This window comes from Pseudorca crassidens, chromosome 3 (assembly GCF_039906515.1).
Source record: "Pseudorca crassidens isolate mPseCra1 chromosome 3, mPseCra1.hap1, whole genome shotgun sequence".
In the NCBI taxonomy this organism is placed as follows: Eukaryota; Metazoa; Chordata; class Mammalia; order Artiodactyla; family Delphinidae; genus Pseudorca; species Pseudorca crassidens.
The window spans coordinates 44,259,878-44,278,099 of record NC_090298.1 but is presented as its reverse complement, the minus strand read 5'-3'; the positions used below and the strand labels follow the sequence as shown (position 1 = coordinate 44,278,099).

General features: G+C 36.4%; 1 protein-coding gene and 1 long non-coding RNA gene across 3 annotated transcripts in view; one reads left to right on the top strand and one right to left on the bottom strand.

Moving 5' to 3' along the window:
• MAP3K1 (mitogen-activated protein kinase kinase kinase 1) overlaps nt 1-18,222 on the bottom strand; it is an 82,079-nt gene that overhangs the window by 8,788 nt on the left and 55,069 nt on the right. The window contains exons 7-14 of the mRNA XM_067730711.1: nt 16,824-16,945; nt 16,142-16,223; nt 15,844-16,027; nt 13,683-13,961; nt 3,984-4,105; nt 2,266-2,357; nt 1,805-1,994; nt 211-1,492 (exon numbers count right to left, since the gene is read on the bottom strand). Of these exons, the coding sequence (XP_067586812.1) occupies nt 211-1,492; nt 1,805-1,994; nt 2,266-2,357; nt 3,984-4,105; nt 13,683-13,961; nt 15,844-16,027; nt 16,142-16,223; nt 16,824-16,945 (2,353 nt within the window). The remainder of the gene's footprint in view (nt 1-210; nt 1,493-1,804; nt 1,995-2,265; nt 2,358-3,983; nt 4,106-13,682; nt 13,962-15,843; nt 16,028-16,141; nt 16,224-16,823; nt 16,946-18,222) is intronic.
• LOC137221306 (uncharacterized) overlaps nt 1-18,222 on the top strand; it is a 72,529-nt gene that overhangs the window by 27,442 nt on the left and 26,865 nt on the right. The window lies entirely within an intron of this gene.

The following is an 18,222-nucleotide window of genomic DNA, read 5'->3' as shown; positions in this document are numbered from 1 at the left end:
TGATCACCACTGTAGAATCAACCAGAAGGGCCTCTGAAATAGGCAATGAGTATTTCTGTTCAAATAATGATACAAAAATTGTTGTATAATTAATTCTATGTGAAAACTCTGCTTCTAACAGTTAACTCATGTTAAAAGCTGTATTTCTGAATTAGTTTTATTTTAGCACGGCCCGAGGAAACTCTCTAACCTCTTAAAGACTATACTTACATCTTGTTGAATGATGATGATGTCTTCTCCATTTTCAACCTGTAGTTGAGGAACTAGGGGGAGGGCATCCTGAGATGCTGACATTGCCATGGCAATCGCTAAAGCTTCTTCTTCTTCAGCTTCCATTTTTTCTTTGCACTTCTGATTATGATTCATATCATCTTTGTAGGTATCATCATTTTCATCCTTTTCAGGAGACAGCACAGCAACTTCTGACTTAAAAGTTACTGTTGTGTCACTTGAAGGCATAGATGCTTCAAGAAGGTCCTCAATACTGGAGTTGAGCTCTGTATTGACATCTAATCTGCATTTCTCCTCTACTGGGGTGAACACTGTCTCGTCACTAGGTATAACAGCATTACTGCTATTGCTGCTGCTGCCAAAGCCGTCATCACGTTTGGAACTACTGTTCAAATCAAGTGTCATGCTATTTTTTAAGGCATCTCCCTGTTTACTTGTATTACTTGGGGTAGGTCGAGATGGCTTTGGCCTGTGTATATTACTGGAGGGCAGGGGTCTTGACTGAGTAAAGATTGGGGAAAGTTTATCTGAGTCTTTGTTTTCACAACAGTTTCTCTGGAACTGTAGAGAAAACTTGCGCTGTGTTTGAGGAGATGCAGAAGGTATTTTGCAGGGAACAAACCCCTGAGGTCTGTGCTTAGAGACATCTGTTACGGTGCCAGGTGGTACAGATGGGGCAGATGAAGAAGGGCTTGACAAGGCTGGGAACATTAGTTGGGAATGATGAGATAAAGGAGAAGAGTTCAAACACTGACTGTGGGGTCTGCCTTTTGTTTGAACCATTGGCTTTGGCTGCTCCATTGTTGTTGAACTAGGAAGTCCTACTGAAATGCTGGCCAGTCGGTCAGAAATGTCCTCTGAACTGGCACTCAATTTTGTAGCACACAATCCTTTTCCAGTTTTCTCTAAATGGTCTGTGCGCTCAAAGGAACTGTTCTCTGTGGCTTCTGGACAGCTGTTAGGGACTGATGCCTTCAAAAAGCTGTCATGTCGACCATCCAAAGTGTCTTCTATGCCCAGCTGGATGGCCTCAGCAATTTCCACCTCATCTGCAATAGCCATCAAACGACGACGCATCCTGGTAAAATGAGTAGAACTGGAAACATTCAGCATTTCTAACAGTTTTGAAAATACATGGGGTACTGCAGTAACCATTCTTGCAGAACTCAAATATATCCTTCTGGAGAGTTTACCAACCATTGAGTGGGAATTATCAATGGATTGCAAAGCAAAGGTTAAGAGGGACAGCAGCTTCTTATACCTGAAAGAAAAAACACATTCAATTATGAAACAAATTAAAATTACTGCAAAATATATACAAATAAAATGGTACTAATTCACAACTTTTACATTTAAAAAAATCAGTATAAAGGATCTAAAAATTTTTAATTAAATAGCCTAGACTTCAGGTGTTCGCCAATCAAATATTAAGGTATCAGTAACCTACATGTATGCTGTAATTTGAGTCTTTCATTCATCTAAAATGTGTCCTTCTTGGATGGGTGTGGCGGGGGGGCGGTGGGATGGGGTAGGTAAAAGGAGGAAAGAAGTGTATTTTCAGAAGAAAAACTACCTGACTTCAACAGGCTCAGCTTGTGAAACATCAGTACTGACAGTATGAGGGTAAAATTCAGCAGGAAATTCCAACAGCAGTCTATCTATGAGACAAAGGCGGCCCAGGAGTTCTTGCCAGTTGTTTGATTCAGTTTGGTTTCCAAGAATACAATTTAAGACATAATCAACACCACCAATACCAATGGATCCTACAGAAAGGAAAGTAAAAATAAATGAAAAACAGTGATATTAAAATCTAAAACAAAACATGATCAAATGGTTTAAGGTTAACAAAAATACTTGAATTATATTAATTTCAAGAATCTCCCTTTTAGATTAATTCCTATTTCTAATGTTAGCTGAGTCAATTTACAAAATTATTTCAAAATCCTGTAACTGCCTTATTAGAGATTGTGAGATTAGACCGTCTAAGGAAAATGATAAAACATACTATATTAATTTTAAGTAAAAAGTTATTACCAGCTTTAAGTATTTCTCTGCCAACGGCCAACTCTCCTGCTTGGCCTTTGCACAATTCCAATAGCGTTGATATAGACAGCTGACTTGTGCGACTAAAAAGGAAAGGAAGCAACATCAGTTTTTAATCTTGGACAAAATACATATTAAAAGGAGAGTAGTAATGTAATGCCTTGTGAAAAGGTGGGAAAAAATGTTTTTAGGAGTGTTTGCTTCTCAACCACTAAAACTGCATTAATGATGTCACTATAAGTAATAATATTTATTATTAGGTCTAATTCCATAAATTTTACCTTATCTTCTGTGTTAAGCACAGAATCTTCACTACTGGCTCTTATAAACAGCAAGTATTAAATATGAAACCAGATAAAAGGCTTATTTTCATTATCATATCTTGTTAAAATAAGAAAGAAAAGACTCAGACATTTTGATTTCTGAATTTTCATTAAGTTCTCTTGAATTAAAAACAAAGTCTTCCCATGCAAAACCTTTATATTCTCTTTATATAGCCAGAATGACTTCTAAATATCATAACATCTCTTTACCATATTTCTTATGATGTTCAGTCATTCAAGTGACCAAGTAAACAACCTAACTTTAGAATTTCAGAAAGTGGACAACAAAACAAATGCCATAAAAGCACTGAAATTCTTAGGGGAAAAAACCCTATTATAATATTAAGAAATGAAATGATTTTTCTATGCATTTTTCAAATTACTTGTTAATTTTTTTCAGATATTTATAGTATTCTCTCTAAGCAACAAGAAAACCTCTAATACTTACAATCTGTAGGCTTGTGTAGAGAAACAATGGAGACAAAAGACATACTTTATGAGATGAGAAACAAGTCAAAGTTAAGTGCTTAATTTCTGAGATCCTCTACAGACTACATCATGTAACTTAGGGAGGAAGACAAAATTGGACTAGAAGAGCTCCAAAAGGAGGTAATGGCAGAGGCAAACCAAGGAAGAGTCAGTGCTTCTTACCACCTGAGATCTGCTGGGACACGAAGAGATGAGAACTGCCAAAAAAGTGTTTACTGTGGCTATGCTCATTATATGAAAAGTGGTCTTTTCCTCCCACTTTATGGAAAGGGAAAAAATAAAAGAGAGAGAGAGAACCAGCGGTCTAATAAAAGCATAGCTTGTGCTCATTTTCCCTATCACCATACCCTCATTTCTCTACCTCCAGTTAGGGCTGTTCTCATTCCTTGCTGATTTTTAAGGATATTGCAGGGATATATGGAATTGTTGTTGTTGTTATCTGACACAACTATCACAGAGTAAAATTCCATCACAAAGAAAATAATGGAATGGGGTTTTTGTTTTTTTGGTCCTGATAATGCAAAGCATGTATAATGATTTTATTGGTTCCTATCCTGTGTAACTCATTCTCTAAAATGAGTAATATCTCATATATCACCTGCTGTTCTTATCAACTGGACTTCAGTTTTAAGAATATTACTTTAAAATAAAAGAGAATCAATCACCATACAATAATGTGGAGGTCCACGCACTTTGTTAGCCTGGTTTTTACTTGCCATTAGCTCTTCCTAGTCCTTAAGAGCTTTAAATGTTACATGTTAATTTCAAATCTCACATTATAAAACAGTATTCAAAGCCTCATTTAGTAAGTATGTATCAAATACTCACTAGGTTTGAGGCTCTGTGCTAGGCTTTCAGGACAAGGCGGTTTGAAGCAGTTCATTTATAGGGCCTTACCTATTGACGTCTGCACACTTGACTAGGATGGTGTCTACAACTGGCCGGAGAAGTCTCTGCAGTTTGATTCTTTCTGCCAAACTATGGCAAGGAGTATATACTAGCATGGCTCTCAACGTTTTCTGGGGGAAAAAAACTGAAGGTCAGTTTAACTACATTTAAAAAGCATCAGAGACAATGGCCTAATCTGAGACAATTTGAGAAATAAAATAATGATAGGAACAGATTATAACCCATAAATAAAATAAGAATCCATGAGTTGATACTGATACAAATAAAAAATTGGATAAATAAATAGATAAGGTAGAAAGAAACTCTCAACTATTTCTGTAATTTTTAAAAGTCTGAATTAATTTCAGAATAAAAAGTTATTTTAAAAAGAAAATGAGGAAAGGAGCCAACTTGAAAGAGCTCCCAATGGCTAAAGATGGAATAACTTGGGCACAAAGTAAATGATGATAGTACTGAATTATAACCCATAGAATAAAATAAATACCCATGAGTCTATGGTGATAGAAATAAAAAAACTGAATAAATACATAAATGGGAGAGAAGAGACAGCTCTTCGTTATAGACAAATTCCAATTAACTAATAACGGAGGAATATGGGAAATAGAAGATCACCATTAGAACACCACAGTAGTCATTGCTGTAGGCAAGATCCACTGACAAATGCTAAAATCTGTGAATAGAAACAGGATATTTGCATAGTCTCAAAGTATCTCCCCCAAGACATTTATTAATAGTAATTTTACAGTACCCAGTAGACAGCACCTTAAGCAAGTGATGAAGGATGGCATCACCAATAATAAGACACACTGACATGATATACCCCCTGATAACAATGCACTGAGAAGGGCACATCACCTCTGGTGTTCTTGTGAAAAATGCATAATGTAATCATGAGAAAATACCAGATAAACCCAAATTGAGGAACATTCTTCAAAATAACTGGCCAATACACTTCAAAAGTGTCAAGGTCTACAAAAGACAAGTAAAGACTGAGGGATTGTCACAGATGGGAAAAATAGGGGGGCATGATAACTAAGTGCAATGTGAGATTCTGGATTGGATCCTAAAAGAGGAAAAAGACATTAATGGAAAAATGGGTGAAATATGAATAAAGTCTGTAGTTTAGCTGAAAAGGACACTGTTGGGACAGTTTGGGGATATCTGAATATGGACTTTATAGTCCATAATAATATTGTAATTAATGCTAAATTTTCAGAGTTTGCTGATTGCATGGTGATTATACAGAAGAATGTTATTTATTCTTAAGAGATACATGCTAAAGTATTTGAAGTGAAATGTCATGATGCCTGCACATAACTTTCAAATTGTTCAGCAAAAAATTATATATGGGGAGGGAGGGGAAGGGAAAACAAAGAAGGGCAAGACGGAGGGGAGAAAGGGAAGGGAGAGCTCTAAGGGCAGGAACCATGTCTGCCCTCACTGTGCCTGGCACACTAAACAACCGTAGAGGAATCAGAATACAGTATCATTCAGAGTCCCTGCACTCTAGGAGCTCATGAACACATTGGGAAACCATGTGAAGTGATAATAAACAACCAGATAGTAAGGCATAAACAACCAGATAGTAAGGCATTATACTGAACAGTCAAATATGTCTGAAGGTTTGTGTTGGAAAATAGTAAGAAGAAAGAGGTAAAAAGTTGAGCCAATAACACTGGTCTTTTTTCTATATTATGCTGGTCTTTATTCTACAGTATGCTGGTCTTTATTCTATAGTATTCTATAGTATGTTGGTCCCTCAAGATGCTATATAAAAAAAAAGACCACGGTTAAGATAAATTTGGTAAATAATGCATCTTATGCCATGATGAGATTCCCAATGTATATTAACTTATGAAGGTTCCTAGAAGACTTTCAGTGAACAGACCCATTTAACCTCATGTAATTTAGTATTCACCAATTTTAACTGAACACAGAACTCTTTCTTCAGGGAAGAAAGGGAAGGAACTTTTCATAATCCAGCCAAACTTCCACAGAATATGCCTTAGGAAATGCTGTTGAAGAAACAGAAACCTCTATAGGTTTCTGAGCTGGGGAATAAAGTGGCATTTAAGGAATAATGATGACTATTATATTCAATGTTCTCACAATGTACTAGACATTACAGTTAGAGGTATCTACACAATCTCATTTCAAACCTAAGAGGTACATATTTTCATTATTTTATAGGTGAAAAAGATGAAGTCTAAGAGTCCTAAAAAGTCACACTGCTAGCAAACTGGAGAACCAGAATTCAAATCAAAGTCCCTCTGATTTTGACCATATATCCAGATTGCCTAGGCTAGGCCCAGTTTAGCAGATTATCCAGTATCCCAGTTGGGATGATAAATTATGAGGTCACTCAATTTTGACTCCAAACTAATGTTCATAAACACTATACTATACTACCTTTCAAAAAGAAGATTTGCTAGGCATAGTTGTTACAGGATGGATTAGAAAAAGATTAAGAGTGGAAGCAGAGAAATGAAATGAGTTTTAAAAACAGACCAGGGACTTCCCTGGTGGCACAGTGGTTAAGAATCCTCCTGCCAGTGCAGGGGACACAGGTTTGATTCCTGGTCTGGGAAGATCCCACATGCCGTGGAGCAACTAATCCTGTGTGCCACAATTACTGACTCTATGCTGTAGAGCCCGCGAACCACAACTACTGAGCCTGTGTGCTGCAACTACTGAAGCCTGCACGCCTAAAGCCCATGCTCTGCAACAAGAAGCCCGCACACTGCAACTAGAGAGAGTGTGTGTGTGTAGCAACGAAGATCCAACGCAGCCAAAAACAAATAAATAAATAAATTTTAAAAATGAAGTGGAAGAATTTAAAAAAAAAACCAGACCAGAGGGCTTCCCTGGTGGCACAGTGGTTGAGAATCTGCCTGCTAATGCAGGGGACATGGGTTTGAGCCCTGGTCTGGGAGGATCCCACATGCCACGGAGCAACTAGGCCCGTGAGCCACAACTACTGAGCCTGTGCTCCACAACAAGAGAGGCCGCGATAGGGAGAGGCCCACGCACCGCAATGAAGAGTGGCCCCCGCTTGCCACAACTAGAGAAAGCCCTCGCACAGAAACGAAGACCCAACACAGCAAAAATAAATTAATTAATAAACTCCTACCCCCAAAATAAAAAATAAAAATAAAAACAGACCAGATTAAGAATTATTCTAAAGCAGTGGTCCTAAGAAGAACTACAATCCTGTAGCCTGTGGAACAAAAACCGCATTCACAGAAAGACAAGATGAAAAGGCAGAGGGCTATGTACCAGATGAAGGAACAAGATAAAACGCCAGAAAAACAACTAAATGAAGTGGAGATAGGCAAGCTTCCAGAAAAAGAATTCAGAATAATGACAGTGAAGATGATCCAGAACCTCAGCAAAACAATGGAGGCAAAGATCGAGAAGATGCAAGGAATGTTTAACAAAGACCTAGAAGAATTAAAGAACAAACAGAGATGAACAATACAATAACTGAAATGAAAAATACACTAGAAAGAATCAGTAGCATGATAAATGAGGCAGAAGAACGGATAAGTGATCTGGAAGACAGAATGGTGGAATTCACTGCTTCAGAACAGTATAAAGAAAAAAGAATGAAAAGAAATGAAGACAGCCTAAGAGACCTCTGGGACAATATTAAACGTAACAACATTTGCATTATAGGGGTCCCAGAAGGAGAAGAGAGAGAGAAAGGACCCGAGAAAATACCTGAAGAGATTATAGTCGAAAACTTCCCTAATATGGGAAAGGAAATAGCCACCCAAGTCCAGGAAGCGCAGAGAGTCCCATACAGGATAAACCCAAGGAGAAACACGCCGAGACACATTGTAATCAAATTGGCAAAAATTAAAGACAAAGAAAAATTACTGAAAGCAGCAAGGGAAAAACAACAAATAACATACAAGGGAACTCCCATAAAATTAACAGCTGACTTCTCAGCAGAAACTCTATAAGCCAGAAGGGAGTGGTATGACATATTTAAAGTGATGAAAGGGAAGAACCTACAACCAAGATTACTCTACCTGGCAATATTCGATGGAGAAATCAAAAGCTTTACAGACAAGAAAAAGCTAAGAGAATTCAGCACCACCAAACCAGCTTTACAACAAATGCTAAAGGAACTTCTCTAAGTGGGAGACACAAGAGAAGAAAAGGACCTACAAAAACAAGCCCAAAACAATTAAGAAAATGGTCATAGGGACATACATATTGATAATTACCTTAAACGTGAACGAATTAAATGCTCCAACCAAAAGACACAGGCTTGCTGATGGATACAAAAAACAAGACCCATATATATGCTGTCTACAAGAGACCCACTTCAGACCTAGGGACACATACAGACTGAAAGTAAGGGGATGGAAAAAGATATTCCATGCAAACGGAAATCAAAAGAAAGCTGAAGTAGCAATACTCGTATGAGATAAAGTAGACTTTAAAATAAAGAATGTTACAAGAGACAAGGAAGGACTACATAATGATCAAGGGATCAATCCAAGAAGAAGATGTAACAATTATAAATATATATGCTCCCAACATAGGAGTACCTCAATACATAAGGCAACTGCTAACTGCTATAAAAGAGGAAATCAACAGTAACACAGTAATAGTAGGGGACTTTAACACCTCACTTACACCAAAGGACAGATCATCCAAACAGAAAATTCCTAAGGAAACACAAGCTTTAAATGACACAATAGACCAGATAGATTTAATTGATATTTATAGGACATTCCATCCCAAAACAGCAGATTACACTTTCTTCTCAAGTGCACACAGAACATTCTCCAGGATAGATCACAAATCAGCCTCAGTAAATTTAAGAAAACTGAAATCATATCAAGCATATTTTCTGAACATAACACTATGAGATTAGAAATCAATTACAGGGAAAAAAAACATAAAAAACACAAACACGTGGAGGCTAAATAATACGTTACTAAATAACCAAGAGATCACTGAAGAAATCAAAGAGGAAATCAAAAAATACCTAGAGACAAATGACAATGAAAACATGACGATCCAAAACCTATGGGATGCAGCGAAAGCTGTTCTGAGAGAAAAGTTTATAGCAATACCAGCCTACCTCAAGAAATAAGAAAAATCTCAAATAAACAATCTAACCTTACACCTAAAGGAACTAGAGAAAGAAGAACAAACAAAACCCAAAGTTAGCAGAAGGAAAGAAATCATAAAGATCAGAGAAAAAATAAATGAAATAGAAACAAAGAAAATAACAGCAAAGATCAATAAAACTAAAAGCTGGTTCTTTGGGAAGATAAACAAAATTGATAAACCATTAGCCAGACTCATTAAGAAAAAAAGGGAGAGGACTCAAATCAATAAAATTAGAAATGAAAAAGGAGAAGTTACAACAGACACTGCAGAAATACAAAGCATCCTAAGAGACTACTACAAGCAAATCTATGCCAATAAAATGGACAACCTGGAAGAAATGGACAAATTCTTAGAAAGGTATAACCTTCCAAGACTGAACCAGAAAGAAATAGAAAATATGAACAGACCAATCACAAGTAGTGAAATTGAAACTGTGATTAAAAATCTTCCAACAAAGTCCAGAACCAGATGGCTTCACAGGTGAATTCTACCAAACATTTAGAGAAGAGCTAACACCCATCCTTCTCAAACTCTTCCAAAAAACAGCAGAGGAAGGAACACTCCCAAACTCATTCTATGAGGCCACCATCACCCTGATACCAAAACCAGACAAAGACACTAGAAAAAAAGAAAATTATAGACCAATATCACTGATGAATATAGATGCAAAAATCCTCAACAAAATACTAGCAAACAGAATCCAACAACACATTAAAAGGATCATACACCATGATCAACTGGGATTTATCCCAGGGATGCAAGGATTCTTCAATATATGAAAATCAATCATGTGATACACCATTAACAAATTGAAGAATAAAAACCATATGATCATCTCAATAGATGTAGAAAAAGCTTTTGACAAAATTCAACAACAATTTATAATAAAAAACTCTCCAGAAAGTGGGCATAGAGGGAACCTACCTCAATATAATAAAGGGCATATATGACAAACCCACAGCAAACATCATTCTCAATGGTGAAAACCTGAAAGCATTTCCTCTAAGATCAGGAACAAGACAAGGATGTCCACTCTCGCTACTATTATTCAACATAGTTTTGGAAGTCATAGTTGTGGCAATCAGAGAAGAAAAAGAAATAAAAGGAATACAAATTGGAAAAGAAGAAGTAAAACTGTCACTGTTTGCAGATGACATGATACTATACATAGAGAATCCTAAAGATGCCACCAGAAAACTACTAGAGCTAATCAATGAATCTGGTAAAGTTGCAGGATACAAAATTAATGCACAGAAATCTTACACTAATGAGGAAAAATATGAAAGAGAAATTAAGGAAACACTCCCATCTACCACTGCAACAAAAAGAATAAAATACCTAGGAATAAACCTACCTAGGGAGACAAAGGACCTGTATGCAGAAAACTGTAAGACACTGTTGAAAGAAATTAAAGATGATACAAACAGATGGAGAGATATACCATGTTCTTGGATTGGAAGAATCAATATGGTGAAAATGACTGTACTACCCAAAGCAATCTACAGATTCAATACAATCCCTATCAAATTACCAATGGCATTTTTTACAGAACTAGAACAAAACATCGTAAAATTTGTATGGAGACACAAAAGATCCCGAATAGCCAAAGCAGTCTTGAGGGGAAAAAAAGGAGCTGGAGGAATCAGACTCCCTGCCTTCAGACTATACTACAAAGCTACAATAATCAAGAAAGTATGGTACTGGCAGAAAACAGAGATACAGATCAATGGAACAGGATAGAAAGCCCAGAGATAAACCCACACACCTATGGTCAACTAATCTATGAGAAAGGAGGCAAGGATATACAATGGAGAAAAGACAGTCTTTTCAATAAGTGGTGCTGGGTAAACTGGCCAGCTACATGTAAAAGAATGAAATTAGAACACTCCTTAACACCATACACAAAAATAAACTCAAAATGGATTAGACACCTAAATGTAAGACTGGACACTATAAAACTCTTAGCTGAAAACGTAGGAAGAACACTCTTTGACATAAGTCACAGCGAGATCTTTTTTGATCCGCCTCCTAGAGTAATGGAAATAAAAAAAAATAAACAAATGGGACCTACTGAAACTTAAAAGCTTTTGCAAAGCAAAAGAAACTACAAACAAGACGAAAAGACAACCCTCAGAATGAGAGAAAATATTTGCAAATGAATCAATGGACAAAGGATTAATCTAGAAAATATATAAACAGCTCATGCAGCTCAATATTATAAAAACAAACAACCCAATCAACAAGTGGGCAGAAAACCTAAATAGACATTTCTCCAAAGAAGACATACAGATGGCCAAGAAGCACATGAAAAGCTGCTCAACATCACTAATTATTAGAGAAATGCAAATCAAAACTACAATGAGGTATCATCTCACACCAGTTAGAATGGGCATCATCAGAAAATCTACAAACAACAAATGCTGGAGAGGGTGTGTAGAAAAGGGAACCCTCTTGCACTGCTGGTAGGAATGTCAATTGATACAGCCACTATGGAGAACAGTATGGAGGTTCCTTAAAGAACAAATATAGAATTACCATGTGACCCAGCAATCCCACTACTGGGCATATACCCAGATAAAAGCATTAATTCAAAAAGACACATGCACCCCAATGTTCACTGCAGCACTGTTTACAATAGCCAGGTCATGGAAGCAACCTAAATGCGCATTGACAGACGAATGGATAAAGAAAATGTGGTACATATACACAATGGAATATTACTCAGCCATAAAAAGGAACAAAATTGGGTCATTTGTAGAGATGTGGATGAATCTAGAAACTGTCATACAGAGTGAAGTCAGAAAGAGAAAAACAAATACCATATATTATCGTATATATGTGGAATCTAGAAAAATGGTACAGATGCACCGGTTTGCAGGGCAGAAATTGAGACACAGATATAGAGAAGAAATATATGGACACCAAGGGTGGAAAGTGGCAGGGGGGCGGGGTGGTGGTGGTGGTGGGATGAATTGGGAGATTGGGATTGACATGTTTGCACTGATGTGGATAAAATTATAAAATTGATGACTAATAAGAACCTGCTGTAAAAATAAATAAATAAATAAAGCAGTGGTCCTGAACTGGGGGCAGTTTTGGCCCTCAGGGGACATTCAGCAATGCCTGGAGACATTATTGGTTGTTATGACTAACGGGAGGATAGGGTGGCCATTGGCATCTAGTGGGTATAGTCCAAGGATGCTACTAAATGTCCTATAATGCGTAAGACAGCACCCCTGCCCCCAACAGATAATTATGTGTCAATGTCAGTAAGTCCTGAGGTTGAGAAACCCTGTTGTAAAGATATATATACTCGTAATGGAGAAAGTCAAATTTTAGCAAACAAAATTACAAACAGAACAGCCTCCTTGTCATTCCATCTCACTCATGAAAGACAACTTCTAACAGGTTAAACTAGAAAAACAACTCAGTAATCTGTCATGGAATCCTCTTTTGTGAAAAGGTTTCTGAATTTCCATACAACGTTCATTAAAAATCAGTTCTTTTTTTTATATTTATTTATTTTATTTTTGGCTGTGTCAGGTCTTAGTTGCGGCGCGCGGGATCTTTCGTTGAGGCACGTGGGATCTTTCGTTGCAGTGCTCGGGTTTCTCTCTAGTTGTGGCATGTGGGTTTTCTCTCTCTAGCTGTGGTTCACGGGCTCCAGGGTGTGTCAGCTGTAGTTTGCAGCACATGGGCTCTCTTGTTGAGGCCTGTGAGCTCAGTAGTTGTGGCACGCAGGCTTAGTTGCCCCACGGCATATGGGCTCTTAGTTCCCTGACCAGGGATCAAACCTGTGTCCCCTACACTGCAAGGCGGATTCTTTACCACTGGACCACCAGGGAAGTCCCCCAAATCAGTTCTTCTTAATGTCTAATATCAAATTAATAAAAAATAAATGTCTAATATCAAATTTAAAAAAAATCAAAGTAACTCTGGTTACTTTGCTATCCCATAAAGAATCTTTAATTTGGTCATGTATAATGTAAGGCAAACGTGAAGGTATGAATAGCAAGCTATTGCTTTTTTTTGGCTGCGTTGGGTCTTCATTGCTGTGTGTGGGCTTTCTCTAGTTGTGGCGAGCAGGGGCTTCATTGCAGTGGCTTCTCTTCTTGCAGGGCACAGGCTCTAGACACTCAGGCTCAGTAGTTGTGGCACGTAGGCTCAGCAGTTGTGGCTCGAGGGCTTAGCTGTTCTGCGGCATGTGGGATCTTCCCGGCCCAGGGATCGAACCCGTGTCCCCTGCACTGGTAGGTGATTCTTAACCACTGCGCCATGAAGGAAGTCCTACTATTGCTACTTTAGAGTAGAGGAAAGTAAACAGCATATAAGAAATCTTGACCAGGTTAAAACGAGTAAAATACAAGTGAAGAGATTAAATGGAAGACTGCAATTTCCTGGGATTATGGAATAAAAAAAAATTTTGGATTTTCCAAAATTAAATTAGGTAAAGTAGTTTTACTGAATCTTAAAAATGATATCTGCCAACCGTCAAAAAAAAAAAAAAAAAAACCCAAGAAACCCATAATGCTATGGTTGTAGAATAAAGCTACTTACTAAAGCAGCAACGTACACTTTGTAGACAGGGTCGGCACAGACCATTGACAAAACGTTGCAGCATGCCTCCACCACATCTCCTGAGACACTGGTCTGGGAAGACCCACTGGCAGCTCCAGCACTTGGGCTGCTCCCGCCGTTGCTCCCGGAATTTCCAGTGCTCTCCCCATTTGCCAACAGCAGAGCCCCACTAACATCATGGGAAAGACGTCTGAGAGCCATCTCTCTTACATTCCAGTTTCTAGAAAATAAGCAGCCAACGAGTTCCATTCCAAATACCTATAATCAGACAAACAAAATGAATTCAATGTGAAGAAAAACTGAAGTGTTTTGAATTAAGTATGATTTTTGGTTACTAAAGGAAAATTGGACATTTCTTAAGTCTTCACCATACTATACAATTTTCAACTGTGTCCGTAAGAACATACTCAAGTTTAACTGGTAATTAGCAAAACTCCTTAACATTTATTAGCTCAAGTAAAACTAAGAGTGAACACCATTAAATAATCAGATGGATATATATGCATTTCTGTACTCCGGCGCTTACCACAAAACAAAGTAAACATATCTGTGAAGAACCTCAAATTTGTATTTGTGTTAAGGTAGTTTACAGAAAAAAAACTAAAGATTAAAAAAAGCCAAATCAAGAAAGGCACTGGGGCAGGTGTTCAAGAGATAAGAGTATTTCTCCTACCAATGATAGTAGTAAGTCAAAGGCTCTTATTTGGTTAATTAGAAAAAATATAATGAATGGAGTGGAAAAATCAAGACTAAAGAAAAACACTGTGTTCAAATCAGCAAAGGATAATGAAATACTTAAAGTGCATGTGATTATAGTCATCATTATCACATCTGCAAAGCCAGAGAATCCCTAAAGAAAAGAAAGGGTGCATGGTCTTGACATTATGGACCAGTTAGCCAAAAGTAAACTTAATATCTAAGATAATGTATCATTTGAAAAAGTTCTAAATATTAGGGATGAATAAACACATTTTTGGGGAAAATAAATCATGACTTTTTTATGTGTTCTGTTTTAAAGTGATAGTAAAGGAGAATAAATCAATTAGAGTATAGTGAATTTGTTGTATGCCTGGCACTGTTAAACAGCATATCAATAAGTCTTAATTATGTCTTATATGATATTCCTAATTTAAAAAACTAGGAATATATAGCCTAGGCCAACCTAAAGCTTAAGCAAAACAAACCTGAACCACTGCCTTGAAAAAATGGCATCCAATAGCTCAGTATCAAATTGAGAGTTTTCTTGAGGACTCATGAAGGGGCAGGTGAGGGCCTATGTTAAATACCATTAATGAACTAGATAAAATAAATAATATATTTATTAAGTTTGTAAATTTTATTAGATTCCTATTAGGCTGTTAACATGCTAAGAAAAGAATTCAAAATCTGCAGGACTATAATGGTCACAAAAAGAAAAAGGAGATAAATCCTTCTGATGTATAAGCTTAATGAGTTATTGTGTCTGTTAACGAATTTAATAGAATTTACCAGATTATCAAAAACATTTTACTTCACTATAATCTGGAGATGTTGTCTGCTTTTGGATTCTACATATGGATTAAGCAGATAACAACAAAGAAAATCATTAGAATCCAACCAACCAACCGAAATTCCGATTAACTAAGGATGAAAAAGTATTTAAGCAGAAGAGAAAGTAAAGGAATGGAAACTGTCCTTACAAATAAAAATTACTAATACAAGGTAAATACCACATTCTTTTCTTACTCATCCACTCAGCAATTACTGAGTACCTAACATATGCCATGAGAATATGAATAGGAGAAACTGAGTTTAAATAGCAACAAATAAGAAAATGACAAATTCTTGGCAGGATTAAACATTGGAGCAACTTAGCATTAAATGGTTCTAGTGTCTATCCTTGAATAACCTTTTATGTCTGTTAGTTTAGAAAGATGTTTCTAGAGATGGGAGGTGAGATTACAAAGAAATTTTGAAGTTTAAGCTCTATAATAAGTGGCATAGTATTAACATCAAAGGTAAAATTAAAATTTTCAATGGAATACGAGTCATGATGGAGGCAAGCAAAAGTACTTTCTTAAATTATAAACAACTGGGGAGACAACTACATTAATTAGTCTATAAATGTTTCTTTGAGAAATGAAGAATCAGAACTACTTACCTGAATCCATGGCTCAGCTAAATCTTTATAAGCAGGAGGGATCTGCTGAGTTCCATAATGAGTAAGATTAAAATTGCTCTCTTGATTCCTTCGTTGTGATCCAGCCAAGGGATGCTGCTGTGTGGTTTGCTGCTGTGCAGCTCGCAGGGAAGAAGGGGAATCCACAGGGCTTGACAACTCGTGGCTAAATGAAAAATTAACAAAGCTTGCTAAAAATAATTAACAGATTTGAATAACACTTTGAGAGCATTTTTATTCTTTATTAAACATACCCAAATCATTAAGTCATAATTGTTACCTGTAGAAATCATGGGATCTCCACTTAGACCTACAAAGGGGACATATTAAAGGTTCTCTGTTTCTTCTACATTCTTCTGCCCCTGAAAAATTATGGAAAAAAACTTAGAAAAGTATAAATGTTTACCATTAAGTATTTATGTAATAATTGTTCACAATGGCTAGTATAGGATTTATATGGAAGGAACCTCAAAACGTTGTATGTTTACCTAAACGCAGGCAAACACGGAAGGTTAAATTATTCTGATGCTTGTAATTGTTGCAAATGCTATTTTATTAAACATGCTATATATAACATGTACTTTGTTTACTGTTTTTCAAAACATTCTGCCCACTTGATAACCTGGTAATGTTATTCCAAAACTTGCTTTGGCGTTACCCTCTCTGGAAGGCCTGCCCAGACCTTCTTCCACCTCCTTCCCTCCATGTGCACCTTCCAGATCAGAACTGTTTCTAATTCTGTGCACGCCTTCCATTACCATGCGTCACACTTTATAACATTTCTTTGCTCATCCCTAAGAGATCCTAAACTCCTGCTTGTTGAAAACTTCTTACAGGGCCTAGGTATACTTCTTTTCTTCTCTCACCAGTCTCGCTGAAGGCCACGTTAAAATCCTAAATAATATAGTTAGCTGATAGAGTAACCATGTTGAGTAAGCACAGAGAGAAAAAGAGCCACATACAAATTGACATGCAATGGTGGTGCAGCTTGTTCCTGCAGCCATCTTCACATACTGTAAGACTTTCTTCATCAAGCATGCCCAACAAGCAAATAGGACACATCTGTTCCTCTTCATCTTTTATACTATAAAGAAGGGGAAACAAAAGCATTAACCACAAAAGAACAGAATTAATGCCATATGCTAAAAACAATTGTGGCTTCTTTAGACTATGAAAAAATTAATTAGAAATTCTTGTTTAGGAGCATCTTGTATATGAACTATTTGAGAAATATTTCTCTTATTCATATACAGTAATTTTGAATCAGACTCATACCACCACGTATTTATAGGTTGTGGATATGGTTTAACCTTTCCTTGCTATGAATATAATTCAATATATGAACTACAACCTTAGAGAAATATGTATCCCCCAAATTCTGTTATTGTACCTTTTGAATAAACAAACTGCTGTAAGATTTGACTATGTACAAACATACTACATGCCAACAGTTTCAAGATTTCAAGTATTAGAAGGACTGTAGAACTCATCTATTCCACATCCTTAAGTATGAAGACCCATCTCAGACAATTTTGGTGCATGTATAGTCCAACTTTCCTAGAAACAAGTATGTCACATTTTTAATGCACACAACCTTTCAACTAGACTTCTAGGAAATAAAGAGACATAATAAAGATATATGTGTGAGAATGTTCACTGCAGAACTATTTAGCATAAGGAAAAAAATCAACCAAAGGAACATCAAAAGAAGGTTAAAAAAATGGTACACCCAGACACTATGAAGCCTTTGAAAAGGATCAGAGATCCATAAATGATGACAAAGAAAAATATCCATAATATACCATATGGTGAAAAAAAGCAGATAACCTGACAGAATTCAAACTTGTATAGAATGGTTCCATTTATGGCAAAATTGTAACTTTATTATGTGTATCTGAATTATACTGTATATATTTGACTATTCCTATTACATACAAAGTGAATATAAAATCAGTAAGAAAAATATTAACAACTCAACAGTGAAACAAGCAAAGAAGATAAAAAGGTAGTTGAAATAAAAAAGACCAATAGCCAATAAATGTGAAAACAGAAGTACAAAATACATGTTAAATTAATAAAGCTCTATCTTATTTTATTTGTCTTTGTGGGGGGAATGGGATAATCTGATTGACAAAAATTAAGTAGGTTGATAACGGCATAGGAAAACAGGCTCTCATATACACGAATGGTGGGAGTAAAAAAAACCCTGAAATTTTTAGAAAGGAATTTGCTAGTATTTCTTAAAATACTAAATGTATATATCCATGACCTAAAAAAACCTGTTTTCTAGAATTCTATCCTTCAGAAATATTTTAAGTAAACAAAAAAATATAAAATTTATTGCATTTAATAGGCCAACAA